The sequence below is a fragment of the Cupressus sempervirens genome, chromosome 7 (genome assembly GCF_028749045.1).
Source record: "Cupressus sempervirens isolate cs-2001-9-10 chromosome 7, ASM2874904v1, whole genome shotgun sequence".
NCBI lineage: Eukaryota > Viridiplantae > Streptophyta > Pinopsida > Cupressales > Cupressaceae > Cupressus > Cupressus sempervirens.
The window spans coordinates 196,186,996-196,205,007 of record NC_143124.1 but is presented as its reverse complement, the minus strand read 5'-3'; the positions used below and the strand labels follow the sequence as shown (position 1 = coordinate 196,205,007).

The following is an 18,012-nucleotide window of genomic DNA, read 5'->3' as shown; positions in this document are numbered from 1 at the left end:
TGAGCCAGTAATGGAGAAATTCTTAAAAACATTCATACTCTCTACTTTATCCTTTGACATTTTGGTTTCATGTATTAGAACTATACCCGGTCTATGATCTCTAATCAAATTTATCATTATTGTCAAAGACTTGCAGACTAGAGATATCATTTCTACTACGGTGTTGATCATGCATTTGAATTATACTCATTTGCAGATTTTGTTCTTGATGACATTGAGTCTTCAGATGTTGATCATACTTCTAGTGTTGATTCAGATTTTGAGAACTTTAGCTACTTGAACTTGGTAACTCTCACGTGATCAAGTTTGTGAGTCTTCCTTTTCATCTCCTCCTATTGAGATCACTTTTCCTCTTGCTCCTGATGATGCTTGTATTCCTACAGTTATCGCTTCTTGTGATTCAATGCAGTAGGGTATTTGTTGTCTTCCAAACACAATTCCTTGGGATGACAACATAACATACATTGCAAGTTTCTTTGTAGAGCCCTATATCACAGATTTGGGAGACACTATTAATGACATTTATCTTCCCTTTGATGATGATGATCCTTCTTCGGTTATTGCAAGGGATGAGGGAACAATCTAACCCTCTTCTTCATACTAAGATTATCCTTCACTATTTGACATGATTGTGGATCCCTTGATACAACGATTGGATGAGGTATCTATATCTTTAGAGGAGACAGTCGAGTCTCAAACACATGTTCTACATTCATCTCCATTAGATCCTTCCATGTCTTTTTTGGTAATGTGGGCTTGTACAACTGATTTGAAAGGGGCGACCTAAGGGGAGGAACATTGTTCTGTATTCATGGAGCAGTTTCTACATTGAGCCTATATATGTTAGCACTTCTACATTGTACTCATTCATTTTTCCAATATATACTAGCACTTCTACATTGTCCTCATTCATTTTTCTTGATTTAGTTAATCATATTGGTGAGAATACAGCATATTCCTATCATATCATTTCATCTCTCTTCTTTTATTCATTGGGCTTCTAGATCTGGGCATATTGCCTTAAGGAAATTATTTCATTGCATCAAATCAATTTTTACACCAACCTTCAACAAGGTCATTTCCAGCAATTTTGTGTCAAGGAGTGAAGATTTGTAGTTTGTCAAGTTGTAAGTGCAATTAGAGATTGTTTGAGGCTATCCACACAAAGAAGAGGAATAAGTTAGCTTAAAAATGTCTTAAAGACCTTATCTTTGTGCAATATAATTTTTGGTTGTGCACAAAGAAGGTAGAGGAAATATCAGTTGGTCTAGTTGGTTTGAATGGTATAGGTTCTTACAGTGATTGGACAATGTAGGACAAGCCTTCATCCATTGTTCACCGAGGATGGCATCTATGATTTGGAGAGATAAGCTATGGAGAAGGGTGGATTTGAATTCAAATTGGATGACATTGAGGATGATGAGGAGTCAGTGCCAGTGGCAGCAACATCTAAATCCAGGATGGAGGTCAAGCTATAACATGTTGTGCGAAGTGAGGAGGTGCAGCCACAACGGTTCCTTAAACTAGACCCTCCAGTTCTACCTATCCCCTAGATTTTATTAGAGTTGGGAAGAGGAAGAAATAAAATGTTTTGTTGTGTTTACTTATAGTTTACAAAAGCAATTTTCTATTTTGACTTTACTTCTGACTATAAGGCTACTAGCCATCAAAATTCCATATGAGGATGTCGTTGTGCCAAATTTGAATTTAATTCAATCAAAGATATGTAGACTTGGCTTGTTTCTTTTATGTACTCATTTATTGATTCATTGGATGCATCTACTAATTGCATTTTGCAAAAAATGTATTTCTAATTAAATTTAAGAAAATTTTTAAGTTGTCAATTTTTTGCCAAGATTTCTTTTGGTCTTCACAAGTTTTTTTCTTTTGACAAGTTTTTCAACTATAGTTTTAAATCACATTTATATCAAACTTATTAGCACCCCTAGGGAAACACTAGGGCAACACTAGGACAATACAAAATTAACCCTAGGGAAAAACTTTTGAAATAAAACTCAACATCAAATCAATATCTCTAAATTTATTGACAATAAAATGTGTTTACAACACAATAAAAAAGTTGATTTAAGGTTTCACCAAATTTATCTCCAAATCTAGAATAATTCTAGCGACACCTCATTACTCTAAGAGGATCAAACCATAGTACCAAGACTCTAACTTATAGAGTTACGAGACACATGACACCATGAATGGTATCATGTTTACACCTCCCAAAGGCACCCAATATGATCCTTCGCCTACTCAAGATGACTTTTCACATTCCACAACAAATAAGTGCACCTTGATGAGATAGGATAGGATGATTTTATTAATGTCCAACAAGAGACCACAAAGAGGGTCTAAGTGACTACCAGAAACAAAAACAAGAGAAGACAACCAACTATAGGAACACCTAATGGTGCCCAAGGGAAAGCAGAACCAACAAAAAACAAAAGGGGACTGAAGGAAGCCATCAACCACAAGCTAGACATGCCTCACAAGAGATAATTCTAGGACCGTAGGATGCTGCCTTGGGCAAGAGGCAGCCCTGTGTTGCCGTTGAGAACCCCTAGAAGTGGAGAGTTGTTGCTGCGAGTAACCCCTGTGAGGTCTCACAGACTTGGTGTGCCCAGGTGTGGGAAGACCAGGCGAACGCTTGGCACCCTGAGATGGAGAGACCACGGAGAAAAAGGAGGTAATGAGCTGATCCATGGCTTGTCTCGAAGGAGACGGAATCTGAATTGTATGGTCTTGAAGCCTCACAGTCTCTTGAAGGTAAAGGACCAAGCACAGCTTATCAGTATACTCGAAGAAGGAGAAGAGAGACCAAGACCCCTTGAAAAGTCCATCTTTGTCTCAAGCTCCCCCATATCACAAACTCGGCATATCCGGTCCTCCCTATCAATCTGATAATTAGTCTGAATACGAAGCCAGTGAGAACCCACCCTGAAGGACCCTAAGGATATATAGAGTGCGTGTGTCCAGCACCAAGAAAGATAAGGAGGTCATCAAATAACCCCATCCATCAACTTTGTGACTTCATAATCTACTTGAAACAATTTTGTTTTTGTCTTGGTGCATTTCCTCGCATGTCCCTTGGATTGACTAAGTATATCCAATGATGCATACAATAGTCATGTAGGAAAATATTGAAATACACAAACATGGTGTCTTGAAATCAGCACACTTAACCACCAACATCAATTATTGATAACTCAACATGTACAATGCCTTACCCAAAAACCAACTTCGTACTCAAGTCCTACTATCAAAAGCCATGTAGATGATACAAGAAACACTTAATTTTAAGCACAGGATCAGGAAAACAAAACTATTCTTTCATGTCTATTTAGGCATAAAAGAAGATTTGAAATATTTCATTTGACAAAAATCATAAGGCAAAGCAAATTATAGTATCACCCAAACAGTAAGAAACAATTTGTATGTCGCATGCTTCTTGAAATGTATCAACTAATGATTAGACATATTTACTAAGCTAAGAAAAAAATTCATAGACTTAAGAAATAGCATACTAACTGTTTCTTTGGCTGCTGCCATAGCTAAGAAACCTGCACCCATTTCCATTTCTTGTAGGCCAATAACCACTATGCTAGCCTGTGATGCAGGGGAAGCAAGCCAACAGATGAGAGAATCATAGCTGGGCCTTTCTTGATTCACATTCCAAGTGCCAGCCAATATCTTTATATCTTCCTTTTTACTGTAACTCAAACCTTTCTGCAACAAAGCTAATCTTAATCTGCTATCAAGGGGACTTGGTGATGTCATTGTCCACCCACGAATACCCCCATGACCAGCCAAACTAAAAACATAGGCACCTCCAACAGCCATCTCCACCACAGAAGAACTATGAGCAACCCATCCTCCCAATAGATTACCATCTTGTTCCATAATATGCACCCTCCCATCGGCATATCCAATCCAAATTCTTGTTCCTAGAGCACACAAACATTGAATAGCAGCAGATAAATGCATGAATTCCTGAATACGATTACCCTGGCAATCCCACTGCACAAGCAATCCATTTGCATATCCAGTCCAAATCATTTGATTGCTTGATGCTGCTAAAGCTTTTATTCTTTTCATATCATCTTCAATCTGAGATCGTCCTGTAGCACGCCTAACAGCATCAGCAGCGTCCAAAACAGCATTTTTTGAGCGCTGGAAAATGCTCAAGGCACCCTGTGTCTTTTCCTTCAGAGAAACTTTAGCAACCTTTATGTTAATCTCATCTTCAGAAGGAAAGTTCCTTGTTAAAGCAATGTCTTTGCTACAAAACTCTGCATTTGTTACAAATATTTTGAGAACATCCCTTTTCTGGGTATCCCTGTCAGATAAAACAATACAACTGAATATTAACATCACCAAAATTAAGTGGAATAATGCTCCAACTAAAACAAACATTTTCAAGCTGAATATGCTAGGCAATGATACTAGGCCGAGTATGGCATTGATCTACTGAAGGCAACGAAGAAACCATTCCAGTAGACAATCTAAACTTCTGCAAAGATTAGTTTACCAGGTAAGAAGAAACAGAACTGGTAAAGACATTACCAGAGTGACAAGAAAAAATGTCCACCACTCCAAACTCTTCCTGCTGAGTGATCTGATAGAAGAAATATCACATCTGAATCTGTAATATTGCATGTACCTAGTGTTATAATATGATTACTAAGGTCAATGTAAGACCTTTCCATTGACAAAACTGCCACATGCCTCTCTGTTGGAGAAAGAGAAAGAGCTCTCTTAGTAGCCTCCCATGGCCAAGCTTTTAGGGAACCATGTTCAGAACCTGTCCATACCTCACCTGGTAGCATTAAAATGTTTTAATGAAATCACTCTTGAATCAATTGAGGGTTGTACAGTGCATCCAGGAACAACAGTACAAAATTCTAAGTGAAAGAATTAAATCCAATTAAGATTTCATAGAAAAGTAGCTTTAAAAGGACAATAAATAAGAGTTTTGTAGACAGCTAATGATTCATTTTGGAACATGTGAATAATGCAAATACGACATTATTGTTTACACAGGAATGTCCAACTGCTAAATGATGTACATTGGTTTTTGACTTATCTTCTTGTTGCATATGGGCAGTTGCCTCCAACTAGCGCCCCTGTCATAATCAAACTATGTATGAGAATTAGTACTAATAATTTGAATTGGTTGTATAATTAAAGGAATAAGGCAAGAATTTATTATATAATTATAAATTTATTAAATTAAAGGAATAAGGCAAGAATTTATTATATAATTATAAATTTATTAAATTAAAGGTGAGAAGCAAAGGTGAAGAGTTAATCAAGGGTTAGCAATAAAGGAAAAGGATGGATTAATTAAAACGACGACTATTTAGTTAATTAATGGCTAAATAAGGTAAGTAAAGTGAGATCATGATGGACAAGTTTAGTTGTCTAGATAGCGCAAAACAGGATATCATTGTGAGATATACTTCGGATTCAAATTGAGATGCCACCAAACAGACTAAAAGAAGGATTCCTAGTGCTTATGTTTAGCTTGTACCATTGAACAGTGAGATAACTCTATGTGGCATGCATTTTATTTCGTGTGTACTTAGCCTAGCACTCAAATTTTGAACAAGATGCCCAACTGTGCTAAAGAGAAAAAATCAATGGAATATCTTGATAGCTGAAGTATATGTTCATTTCACATTCTGCAGACATCAATATTGTTCCTAGAAGTACATCTACAGGAAATGCTATTGAATGGATGATTACTGCTTGAATCATTTTTAGAAAAAGTTTTTGCACTAAATGTGTGCAGAATTGTTAGATTTGCAAATCAAAATTGAAAATCCATGTTTAATGAGTCTGTGGATTTCTCCATATCCAGAAGCAATCAATACTGTATCAGCTGAGAATACTCAGAGACTGAACTTATTAGTATCAGAATCAATTTACCCTGTCCATATACGAGAGTCTATTTCTAAAAGGTTATGAGTTGTTTTACCAACTGCCGAATTTGAAATTCTTTTATACTTCTCAGTATCCATATGTAGATGTAAATTACTGCATCTCTTCTTTCCTATATATATATATATATATAGTATGAATGAATATCCTAGGATATATATATATATCCTAGGATATTCATTCATAATAGATCTCAGCTGCAATTCAATATGTTAGTTTCATGCATACTTTTTATAAGGAATAAGCTATTATGTTTGATATTAGATGTGCCAAGGCTGACACAGATACAAAAGCAAAGCATCCAGTGTTGATCTCATAGCTAATTAATTGTTTTTTCATTATTTTCTCTTCATTATCTTTCCTCTTACCACAATTTGAAGTACTTTAATTATTCTTGAGGAATCATCCTTAGAACATTGTAACCAGTGTAAGTAGATGCCAAAGGCCTTTCTTAATTTATAGGATTTTACATGATTTGGGTTGCGTATAAAGATCTGCAACAAACATGTAGTTTCTTGTGTAATACCCCTCCTCTGTTGAGACTCTGCTGGCTCTATTACTTTTGAGAATGTAGTTATTCCCTGTAGTATTTTCTTTTGAGGGTCTTAAACTGAGTCTGAAAATCAGTCCCTGTTCTGTTTTATTAATATTGCTTTAATTATGGCTCAGTCTAAAGAAGAATTCCTATATGATGTAGAAAGTACACCCCAATTTGGAGGAAGCCAATTTAGATGTATTTCTTCCAAGGTTCCTCTATCTACTGGAGGTATTAAGGCATCAAGCAGAGTTAATGAAACAAAGGAATGTGGCATTTTTGTGGAGGCTACACACTATGGCAAGAGAAAATATTCTTCCAACATGGTGCAGGATAGTCTTGTGAACATAAGCAATACAAGTAGGATGGATTCTTGCAGTTATAGTCCTATAGAAGCTTAATTACTGAAGGCTGCATTGAGAAACATGGTGAAGGCCAAAATAAAAGAAATTTGTGGATGATTTTATCAAGGTATGCATGTAGCCGGATAGCCACAACGCATCAGTTTTCTCTTTAAAAAAATCATGATCTGGGACTCTGGTACAAGAAATACAAGAGAATTTCTACATGCTTTTGAAGAAGACGAGGTGTGGTAGAATACCGGTGGCTATGAGCAAGGCTGTTAAGATCACTGAAACGAGCTGCCCAAGAATAACAAAATTCATTGATTTCTAAATTCTAACAGTCGTCCAAATAGTGAGGTTCAAGAAGATGGTCACCCACAGTCTTTTAAGCTTGGATGGATATGCATTGCTATTGTTCAGTGTTCACTATTCAGTACAGCAATTCTTTCCTGCTTCTGGTTTAACATAATAAATATGATATGATTGTGCACTTTGTTTTAACATTTCAACAGTTAGCAGAACTACCATGATAAGTGTTAGCCACTTAATGTGATGTATGATTGATAAACTACAATGGATGGTCCATGGAAAGTTCATTGCTTACAGATTTGCATTAATGACAGACATGACTGGAATTATTCTGAGTATAACTAAAATCAAGAATCAAAAGAGCAAACATCACCACAAGAGCTTACACAAATATACCAAGCAAAAACCTACGTATAGGTGAGAACTCCAGCAAAAGGCAATCTATGACTTAGATCCCAATTCCAATGGCAATTTACAGGTCTATCCTTCTGGGGTTCACTATAAGCTTAAATCACACTCTGACAGCCCCTTCGACCTCTACAATGGTCTCACAAGCTCAATCCCCTTCGACTTGCTCAGACAGTCAATTCTGGAACTCACAAAAATGCAAAAACAGCTACTCTAGGTCCCATTCTGTGCCCTAGGATTGCCTAGCATTCCCAACTTGGGTGTAAAATTACAACAATGAAAAAAAGTTGAAGTCATATGAACTGAGAGAAAACAAAGAGAAATGAAATGCCATGGGTTGTTTCCTTTGTACCGAATAAACAGCTTCTTTCCACAGTATAGCCCACCTCTCTTGACAAGAGTGCTGGCAGTTATGGAACCAAAGCAAGGCTTGAAACTGCCAATTAAGGATACCAGCAGCTTCACACAAAGGCCAAAATTTCTCATAATACCCCTTGTCACTCTTTTACCCTTCTGCCAAGCCCTACTCTAAAATGTCATATACAACCCTAAACATTCTCCAAGTGTCTAAACCTGTTCCAAACCTCTTCGAATTGCATGCCACAAATTCACGCTAATCCTTTTACAAACCAATGTATACCACAGATGATGTAGGTTTTAATCATTACCAAATTTGAATTATTCTAAAGAAATCTCAATTTACCTCAAACATGATATTGGACATTGCAGTTAGTATGCACATACAGTAGTGGACAAACAATTATAATGACTTTCCCTTGTTTCTGCTCTTCAATCTAGTGCAGCTTGTTTAAATGTAGTTATGGTTTTGTTGAATTTTTACTTCCACATATTTGCGAAGTCATTTTAAAAGCATGTCCAAATATTAATTCATACTTTATGAATGATTGGATCTCTACAGCGTAAATAACTCCCCTTGTGTTTCTGCTATTCAATCTAGTGCAACTTGTTCAAGTGTAGTTATAGTTTTGTTATAATTAACTTCCAAAAATTTGCAAAGTAGTTTTATAATCATGTGTGCACATTAATTTGTACATTAAGCTTTTATATGAATGAGTGGAGATTTACAATGAACATTTGTAAGGCACGCCACTTGCTAAAAGTTTTATAAATTAGGCAACAAACTAACTGGGATTCATTGTCGGGCAAATATATGGTTAATTATGATTGAACCCCACTAGCATCAGGATGGATAACCTCTTTGGAAGTTTTGTTGTTTTCCCTTTCCTCATGCGAGTATCACCTAGATACAACAAGTGCTAAGTAAGCAAATCATGGTAATGAGAGATACGATCTTCTCAAAAATATACTCATGAAGTCTGAATCCAAGAAGATTTACTTGGGAATCGTCAATGCTTCCTACAAGTGAACATCACCTGAATGTATTAAGTGCTAAGTGAACCATTCATGGTCACACGAGATGGGTTCCTGTGAACCACTGCTCAAGAAATATAGGTCAATGAAAATATACTCAAAAAGTTGTGGTGCCTTCCACAAGTAAACATCACCTACAAAAGCATGGTAACTGGATCATGCATGATCATGAAAATGAGTTATCAGAAACTATTACTCATAAAATATAGGTTGATGAATGTTGGCTCAGAACTAACCTTCATATATAACACCATTCAGACTCATGGGAAATTAGTTCTTGTGAATCACTACTAATAGAGTATGAATTGATGAAAACTAACTTGAAACTAGTAATGTTGATCCCCATCAAATCGTCACAGAATGGTGTTTACCCTTAGGGTTTCATAGTGCATAAGCCGCAATCCCACAACTGTACCAATGTCTGCAAATAAATACCCTATTTTATCTATCAGAGCGTTGAAGTAGGAGAAATTAACAGACCTAAAATACATACTTGTGAAATTGATGAGCTATAGGTGGATCAAAATTTACTCAAACTTATCCATTAAATAGCAAGAAACTATCTTACAATTTGTTGTACCGTGAAAGCGCCCTGTATATAGAACAAAGGGTAAGCATGTTTACCATATGCAGTGACGACCATAGACAGGACTGGAGCCTGATGTGCTTGCCAAGAAAGAATCGGTTCAAATTGCTCGTTCTTAAACGACGCGGCATCCATTGCCCACCCTCTGATCTTTCCATTTGTGTGACCACTCCAAACGATTTTATTAGCAGCGTCAGGAAATAAACAGAGTGTGGGAGAAGTATGAACAGATTCACGGAAAAACGCTGTGTCTAGCTCTTCACCTGTAGAGCAAGAATGAGAATAAGAATCGTCTATGTTCCACACACGCACTCCACATTCACCCCCTGCCCACAATTGGGTTTCGGTAGAACATATGGTCGTAAGGTCGCTGCCATGTCCCCTTTTGTATGGCCGGGGCCTCAATTCTAATGGAGCTGGCCTCCTTTCTTCCCTCCTCAACACACCACCACTATCTTCAATCCTTACTTCGATATCCATTTTGTGAAATTCTGAGAACTGGGCTCTTAAGAATTCAAAGTATGTTTGATAAGCTGTGAAGAGAAACAAAATTGAGGAAGACCATACATATTCGTATATCTAAATAATTAAGATATGGAAAAGTGAAGCTGGTTCGTACGGGCTTCCAGACTACCCAATTCGGTAACCGTTGTCAAAAACAGGAAAACAAAAAAGCAAATGTGGGAAAAAAAAAAGCTTTGAGCTCAGCTCGTGGGCCCTTCGGCTTATCATTGAAAGGCATTGGGTCTGAGTAAAGAGCTCTGATTTGCATATTGGGCGTTGAAAAAGAGAGCCTATTTTTGGGATCTCTACGTAATGAGGAAATCGCGGCAACGGCTATCCAGGCAGGAGGATAGATTGCCCGGATGCCCGCTCTTTCCGTGCAATGACGCTAGTTTTGTTTTTATTTACAGTCGTATTCACTTAATGAATAATTTTTATTTTAATATTTGAATGGTTAATTTTTATTTGAATATTTGAATTTGTATAACATTAAATAATATTATAATTTTTATTATATTAGTGTTATAATATTTTTTAAAGTAGATTGAAGTTTGAAATTACAATGTTTACCTAAATTTTGTTTTCCTAGTTTAATAGTTATTATTAATATTATATTTTATAAACATTTATAAATTTGTTTTAATAAAAATTTGCATATAATTGAATTTAAAATTAAAATGATTAAATATATATTTTTATCTAATTTTATTTAATTTTTAATATTTTGTAAATTAATTTTTGTTTATTATCAAATAAATTATTTAAAATTAAACTATTTTTATAATTTGTAATTTGTATTTTCAAATATGAGTAAATCTCTTTTAATTCATGTAATAGAACTATAGAAACAAATTTTAACTTTTTTTTTATGTAAATTAATTAATTTCATATGTATAATATAATTTGCTATGTATAATAAATAAAGAAAAATTATTTATTATCAAATAACTTTAACAAATAAAGTTATTATATAGTTTTAAAAGAAAAATTATTAATTATTAAATTTGAAATAGAAATTGCATTTAAATGGATAATAAAAATGTGATATTGTTAAAAGAAATAAGATAAATAAATTTATTTTATCTAATCGAGTTATTTTATTTAATATGTTTATATTTATGTAAAATATAAATATCAATGTTATAAAATATTTTTAAAAAATTATATTTAAAAAACAAGACAATATTTTTATCCTATTAATACAAATTTTGATGATTTTCAACAACTATTAAAATCAAACATATTTTTCTTGTAAAATTAAAATTACATTTATTGTTGAAATTATTACACTTAATAATTCTATAGCAAAGTACACTTACTAGTAAGTAAACTTTATATTTGTCAATGTTTTAATTGATTTTTTGCCAATTTATGAATGGTAACATATAATTTTCACTTTTTAAATCCTCTGTGGCAATGACCCTCATTTATATTGTTAAGCCGAGAGGCTTTCTACAATGGCAGCAATCTTCATGTAAACATTTTTCATTTTGAAAAAAAATTGACATCCATTTACATGTCATAAAAACTAAATAGAAATAAACTAAATATAATTATAATTAAAATCGTGAAAATTACAGAAAGGAAATGGAAGTAAAAATGAGGCAAATCAAGAGTCTCGTTCATCATTTCCTCATGCCTCTTAGACTCACAAAAATATGCGATGATGAAAATTTTGGGATTATGAAAATAGATGCCTCAAGAAGGATATCTCTTGGCTTATTTTATATATACATAATATATATAAGCTAGTCTTATACTTAGCAATTTACAAGTTAAAAATCTTTGAAACTATTTTATACTTATAATTTTTAATAATTACAAAATTATAATATTTTGTAAAATCATATACATTTATTTAAATAATAATAAACAAGTTTAATATTAATTATATTAGTATTTATTTTTAAATATATAAAATTATTTTTAAATCTATTTTAAAATTTAATTATTATAACGAAAAAAATTATAAAATTTTGTTAATTAAAAAAAAGGGTTTTAAATATTATTATTTCTACTTAGCTAGGCACCGTGTTATTGCTATGAAAAATTGTTCTAGTTTTTTTGTTAATTAAAAAATTATAGTTTTTTAGTTATTATTATTTTTAACTATATATTGTTAAAGACAAGTACTTATGAGTGACTTGTTATTTATAGAAAATTATATTATACATACCAAATTAATTAATTTACATTAAAAAAAAGAGAAGTTAAAAAAATCCTCTATAGTTCTATTACATTAATTAAAATAGATTTACTTATATCTAAAAATACAAATTGTAAAAAATATTTAATTTTAAATAATTTATTTGATAATGAATAAAAATTAATTTTCAAAATATAAAAATTAAACAAAATTAGATAAAACTATATATTTAATCATTTTAATTTTAAATTCAACTATATACATTTTTTTATTAAAACATATTTATAAATATTTATAAAATATAATATTAATAATAACCATTAAATTAAGAAAACAAAATTTAAGATAAACATTGTAATTTCAAACTTCAATCTACTTAAAAAATATTATAACACTAATATAATAAAAATTATAATATTATTTAATATTATACAATTTAACGATTCAAATATTCAAATAAAAGTTAACCATTCGAATATTAAAATAAAAATTATTCACTTTAAAGTTACGACTGTAAATAAAAACAAAACCGGCATCATTGTAGGAAGGACACTAGTGTCAGAAAGGACGGAAAGAGCGGGCGTCCGGGCAGTCTATCCTCCTGCCTGGATAGCCGTTGCTGGAAATCGCTTCGTCCCTGACACGTCTTTTTGTTTCCAAATATTTAAAAAACAAAATACTTTATTTTTATGAGGTGTATATTTGAGTGAATAGAAAATGATATATTATTATTGTAGACATGGATGGGCCAGTGTGATTCATTAGTTTAATTGTATTCTCTTCACTCTTGTAAGATTCGATTACTTTTTCAGAATGAGACAGAGACACTTACTATATGTAGGAGTTCAATTTATTTTTCACTTTTTCTTCATGGAATTTGTTTTCTTCATGAAATTTTAAGACAAGCGTCATTAGTTTTTTTTATGGAGGGTTCACATCTGGGAGGCAATCCAATGAGGCACGAAGCCCACGAGCTATCAACCAGCGAAGACCACCTAGCGTCATTATTCATATCCATGATGTTTTAATAATATACACTTTTTTGGCATTAATTTTTTGTGATCAATTTTAGAGATAATTATATATAATATCTACTTTTATATTATAACCATGGTTGTAAATTTGGCTTCTTTCAAACATTTAATGAGGTATTGATGTATTTTTATAGTTTCAAATCATGTTCTTATAGTTGTAATAGTACTTATTGATAAAATGGTTAATATTTTTGACAATATTCTAATAATAGTTGTGACTTTAAAGGTGTTGTTTTTGACAATATTTCAAAAATAATTGTGATTTAAAAGGTGTTATTATCAATAACAACTCTTAATAATTGAACAAAAAGAAGTGGTTTAGGTCTCCTTCCTCAATTATTTCTAAGCATTTTTCTCAATAAAATGATTGTGATATTTTAAGAAGTGGGAGGTTAGCATGCTTTGAATATCCTCCCTGAATAATCTCAAAGTATCTTGTCTGATAAAGTGATTATTTATTAAGTTAAAACTATAATGTGATTTATCTCCATAAACTTAAGAAATATTTTGATAGTTAACAATGATTTAATATATTATACTGGAATTGTAAGCTTCATTTTATAAGAAAATTATCATCTACATATATAGGATATCTTAAGCCTTAAAGACATTATAATAGTCAAATTTAGATGGCAATTCATTTTCTAGCACAAAACCATATTAAACAAAGGACAAGATAAATGCAAATATAAATAGGTAGCTGATTCTTGAACTAATATCAAAGTTATTTATTTATTTTTGTAAAATCACATGTCTTAGTTAATTAAAAAAGGTTTGTATTGTGTGTAAATATACTAATTAAAATATGTGTATAATTAGTCTATTCAAATTAAATACATGTAAATAGGTCATAAAGATCAAGTGTTGTTGATATGTTGATAGACGAATGCAAGCTTGTAAACTCAAAAGCATGAATATGTGATCAAGATTATTTTATAGACAACTAAATAGCATAAAAAATATATAATGAAGATGCTTAAATGAAAGATCAAACACTTAGATGACTTGGTTAATTATTATTATGATTAATAGAGTGTGAGGGTTTGGCTTGTCTAGGATTTAATTAGGGAACATCTTTATGTTAAGGGTTGAGATTTGGAAATTAAATATAAGATAAATGGATGAGATGCAAAGTTAGTTTGACTTTTGTGATATTTTTTAAGTTCAAGGAGTTTAGACAATGACGTAGCTAGTTATAGGACTCTCCATAATTAATTAAAAAAATTATACCTCTCTTTGTTATAAGGTGTATACATACATACATATAATATGAATTTTACTAAAAGTGGATATGAATACTTATTTACCTTTTCCTTCTAAATACTTGCATTTGTCAAAAGAATATTCACAAGTGCTAAATTGAGTAGCTTGCTCATGTGTGAACAAGATGTACTAAGTCAAGTCACTTGGTAGCTTGAATTAATGGGGGTGACAAATGATAAAGTATAACATTCATACTTAGATAGAGATGGCACATATGAAAGTGATCCTAGTTTCAATCTTTTGATGCCCTTAGATTAAAAATTAAATACTTTAACAATTCTCTAATTCAATTACATTACTCCTTTATATATTTTTTCATAATAAATGATTATAAATGTCATAATATAAAATGTCATACAAATATATTCTAGATTGCTCTATACATACAAATATATTCAAGGCTACTCTATACAATTGATAGAAAATAACAAGAAATTTTATATTTATTTGTTAACCTTTAAAATGTAGAGGTCAATTATGCATTCCTTGAAATTATATAGAAATGTTATACAAGAATGAACAACAATTTTAAGATAGAACATAAAGAAACAAAACCACACATTAACATACAAAATAAATTTAAATTTAAATTTAAACTAAAATAAAAATCAAATCTTATACATAATTCTATAATTTATTAATAATATAACAATAAAATATAACAATAGATCCCCATGAAACACAAAAGATCAAATATATATATATATATATATATATAGAAAAGTTAAAAAACCATCCCATCTCACCTAACATTCTAAATATAGCATTATCTCAGCAAATATATATAAAGAAAAACTATTATACTTTCTATTTTAAATTCTCAATTAAATAGTTTGATAATAAATAGCAATGCTCAAATATTATATGTTAAAAAATTGAAAGGCAGTGTCACCTAACATTCTAAAGAAAACATTATCTATGGAACAAAACTAAATAATACTTTAATTTACGATTTAAGTCTTAATCAAATTAATTTGATAATAAAAAGTAATGTTCAAATTCCCTGTTCTATAGGCTTTTCGGCATTTCTTTTCTAAGAATTTTGGCTGGCCAACAACCAAGAAATAAAGAGCAATTCTTATAACAATGTCTCCCCATGTATGATATTTAATTTGCTGACGTTTCTCTCTGATTATCTGTTATTAAAGTTTTACATGCAAAGAAAATTAATCAGAAATAATGTTTTATAAGCAAGCAAGATAAACCAATGTTAAAAGGGGATATCTTCATTGTCAAGGAACTTTTAAAGCATTTTGAGCGGAGCGTGTACCGAAAGCACAATGGAAGACAGGTTTGCCAATATTTCTTTATTGGAAAAAAGCTTTAAAGTTTATCATGAATGGAACATTGACATGGACATAAGTGGGTAAACTGATATTGGCATTGAAATAATTAAGCAGCTGAGTTGTATACGTTGTATCATATATTTCATTGCTCTTCTTAGAACTTCCCAAAGTGGCGATTTAATAACATTTTTCACTTGGAAAAGAATGGTACATAAGCTTGAACGCACTGTATACATCTGTGTTTCATAAGTTTATGAATATATGTTGGTCGGCCAACAAAAGAAACTTTTATTTTTCCCATGTTAACGTTCTTTTAAGGAAACATGCTTTTTCCGCATGTGAAGGTTCTTTTTGTCTACTGTTTAGAAATAAATAATGTCTCCTCAAGAGTATTTTATTTCGTAGTTGGTGAGGAAATAATGAGTTTGAGTCACCAATTGTAAAATAAAAATATCACAATATCAAAGCGTCGGCTGGTCAACAAACAGAAAAAGGTGTATTTGTTTATAGTGATCAGAAGAAATGGGATATTTTACTGACAAAGATGTCCACGACTGGATTCCTGATCTATGTATAATAAGCTCTTGTTTGTGTCATTCTACTTAGCAATTTTACAGCATTGGATTCTGTTTATAACTGCTCTCTTTTTATCAATTGTTAACTGTTAATTCTTAATGTAATATAAATTTTGTAATTTAAGAAAAAACATCTCCACAAAGAGAGTAGTACAACATGGATGGCAAATGTTCCAATAGGATTATTATATTATATCATTATCAAACACACCTAAAAGATTTAGGTTTAAGAGACGAAATTTATATGTATTTTAATAAATCTATAGAATAATGATGAGTGTAAGATAACAATTCTTTTTCTAAGGAGAAATTCCGATAGTCAAAGAGAATAAGATGTTTTTGAAGATGTTTTTGAAATGATAAATTAAATTAATTACATGAAACAGTTCGTAGCACTTTTCTAGAGCCAATTTGCTATGAAATTGGTTAATATAAGTTATGCATTTTAGTGAGTTGAAACAGTTGGTAGCACTTTTTTACAGCCAATTTGCTATGAATTTGGTTATAAGTTATGTATATTAGTGAGTTGGAATATATAAGTTATTTTTTTTTAACTTAGCAGATAGAATCATATAAAGTATTTATTGTATTGCAGCTTTCAAAAAAGGACAACAAGTCAATAGATCTTTGATCTATAGATGAAAGATTCTAAAAGAGCCCATTATGGTGTTGAATATCCTATGTCAATGCACTAAGCACTGTCGTGAATTTGGTATGTATTTTTCAAATGACAACATCTTATTTATAATGAGAAAATGCTAAGAAGAGACATGTCTCTTTACAAGAATATCTAATTTTACAATTAATATAATAATAAGTATAATCATATATGTGTTTGTGTGTGTGTGTGTTTATCTGACTGAAGCTACCAAACATCAATATAGGGATCGAGTCGTTCTGAGTGTAAGGCTCGACATTGAATAAGGGATGATGGGTTGAGGTCCTTAAAAAATAAGAATTATTATGAAAAGGGGAGCTAATATAAAGAGAATTTATCGCTATGATTAATAAAGTTATTCATGTAGACAAGTTTAAAAGATAGACTGATAAATAAAGTTATTCCTTTATACAAGTTTAACATATAGACTTTGTATTTCCCTTTTCCAATTATATGTGTCCTCACATTGTACCTTGTAATCAATAAAAAAAACTAGTTTTCTCTTTAGAAAATATTATTTGAGGCATATTGATACTAGAATGTGAAAAGAAATAGGTATAGGTAGGCTATAAGTGTGATATTTAAAATATGGTTTAGAGCATTTTTAATGGTAGAATCAAAGAAATTTATGTGATAGAGTAGATGTTTAGTGTCATTATCCCTTTGTATAAAAGAAAGTGAAGATATTAACAACTTATCAAACTATCATGATTAAATCCCTTGGTGGAATTTTTAGGAGCATAAACAAGTGCAAAATTAATAGTTTGAGAAAGAAGATGGAAAAAGAGAAAAAGGATGTGCAAGAACTATAGGTTTGAAAATATTCTATTATCTATAATTGCATTACTTTAGTTACCTTCTTGAAAAAATGTGGAACACTTAATGAGAAGGAGAATTGTGCTACATTGTTGATTACAAAAAAAGGTATATGACATGATATCTAACTAGAATAATTGTTGAAAGGTTAGTTAACACAAATTTGTGTAGATTAATTGATACAATCAAGAATAGAGAAGTTTTGAA

The 18,012-nt window shown here is 31.5% G+C and overlaps 1 protein-coding gene across 3 annotated transcripts in view; it reads right to left on the bottom strand.

Annotated features, from left to right (window-relative positions):
* Nucleotides 1-10,273, bottom strand: part of FRA3 (Endonuclease/exonuclease/phosphatase family protein) — a 134,895-nt gene extending 124,622 nt beyond the window's left edge. Inside the window, exons 1-4 of one of the 3 annotated variants that reach the window (XM_089791039.1) lie at nucleotides 9,562-9,619; nucleotides 4,708-4,825; nucleotides 4,573-4,624; nucleotides 3,538-4,345 (exon numbers count right to left, since the gene is read on the bottom strand). In XM_089791039.1, coding sequence (XP_089647165.1) covers nucleotides 3,538-4,345; nucleotides 4,573-4,624; nucleotides 4,708-4,732 — 885 coding nt within the window. In that variant the 5' untranslated portion in view covers nucleotides 4,733-4,825; nucleotides 9,562-9,619. Of the gene's footprint in view, nucleotides 1-3,537; nucleotides 4,346-4,572; nucleotides 4,826-9,561 lie in introns of all 3 variants that reach the window. The other 2 variants (XM_089791038.1, XM_089791036.1) reach the window with 2 other exon arrangements.
* Nucleotides 10,274-18,012: the final 7,739 nt, after the last annotated feature.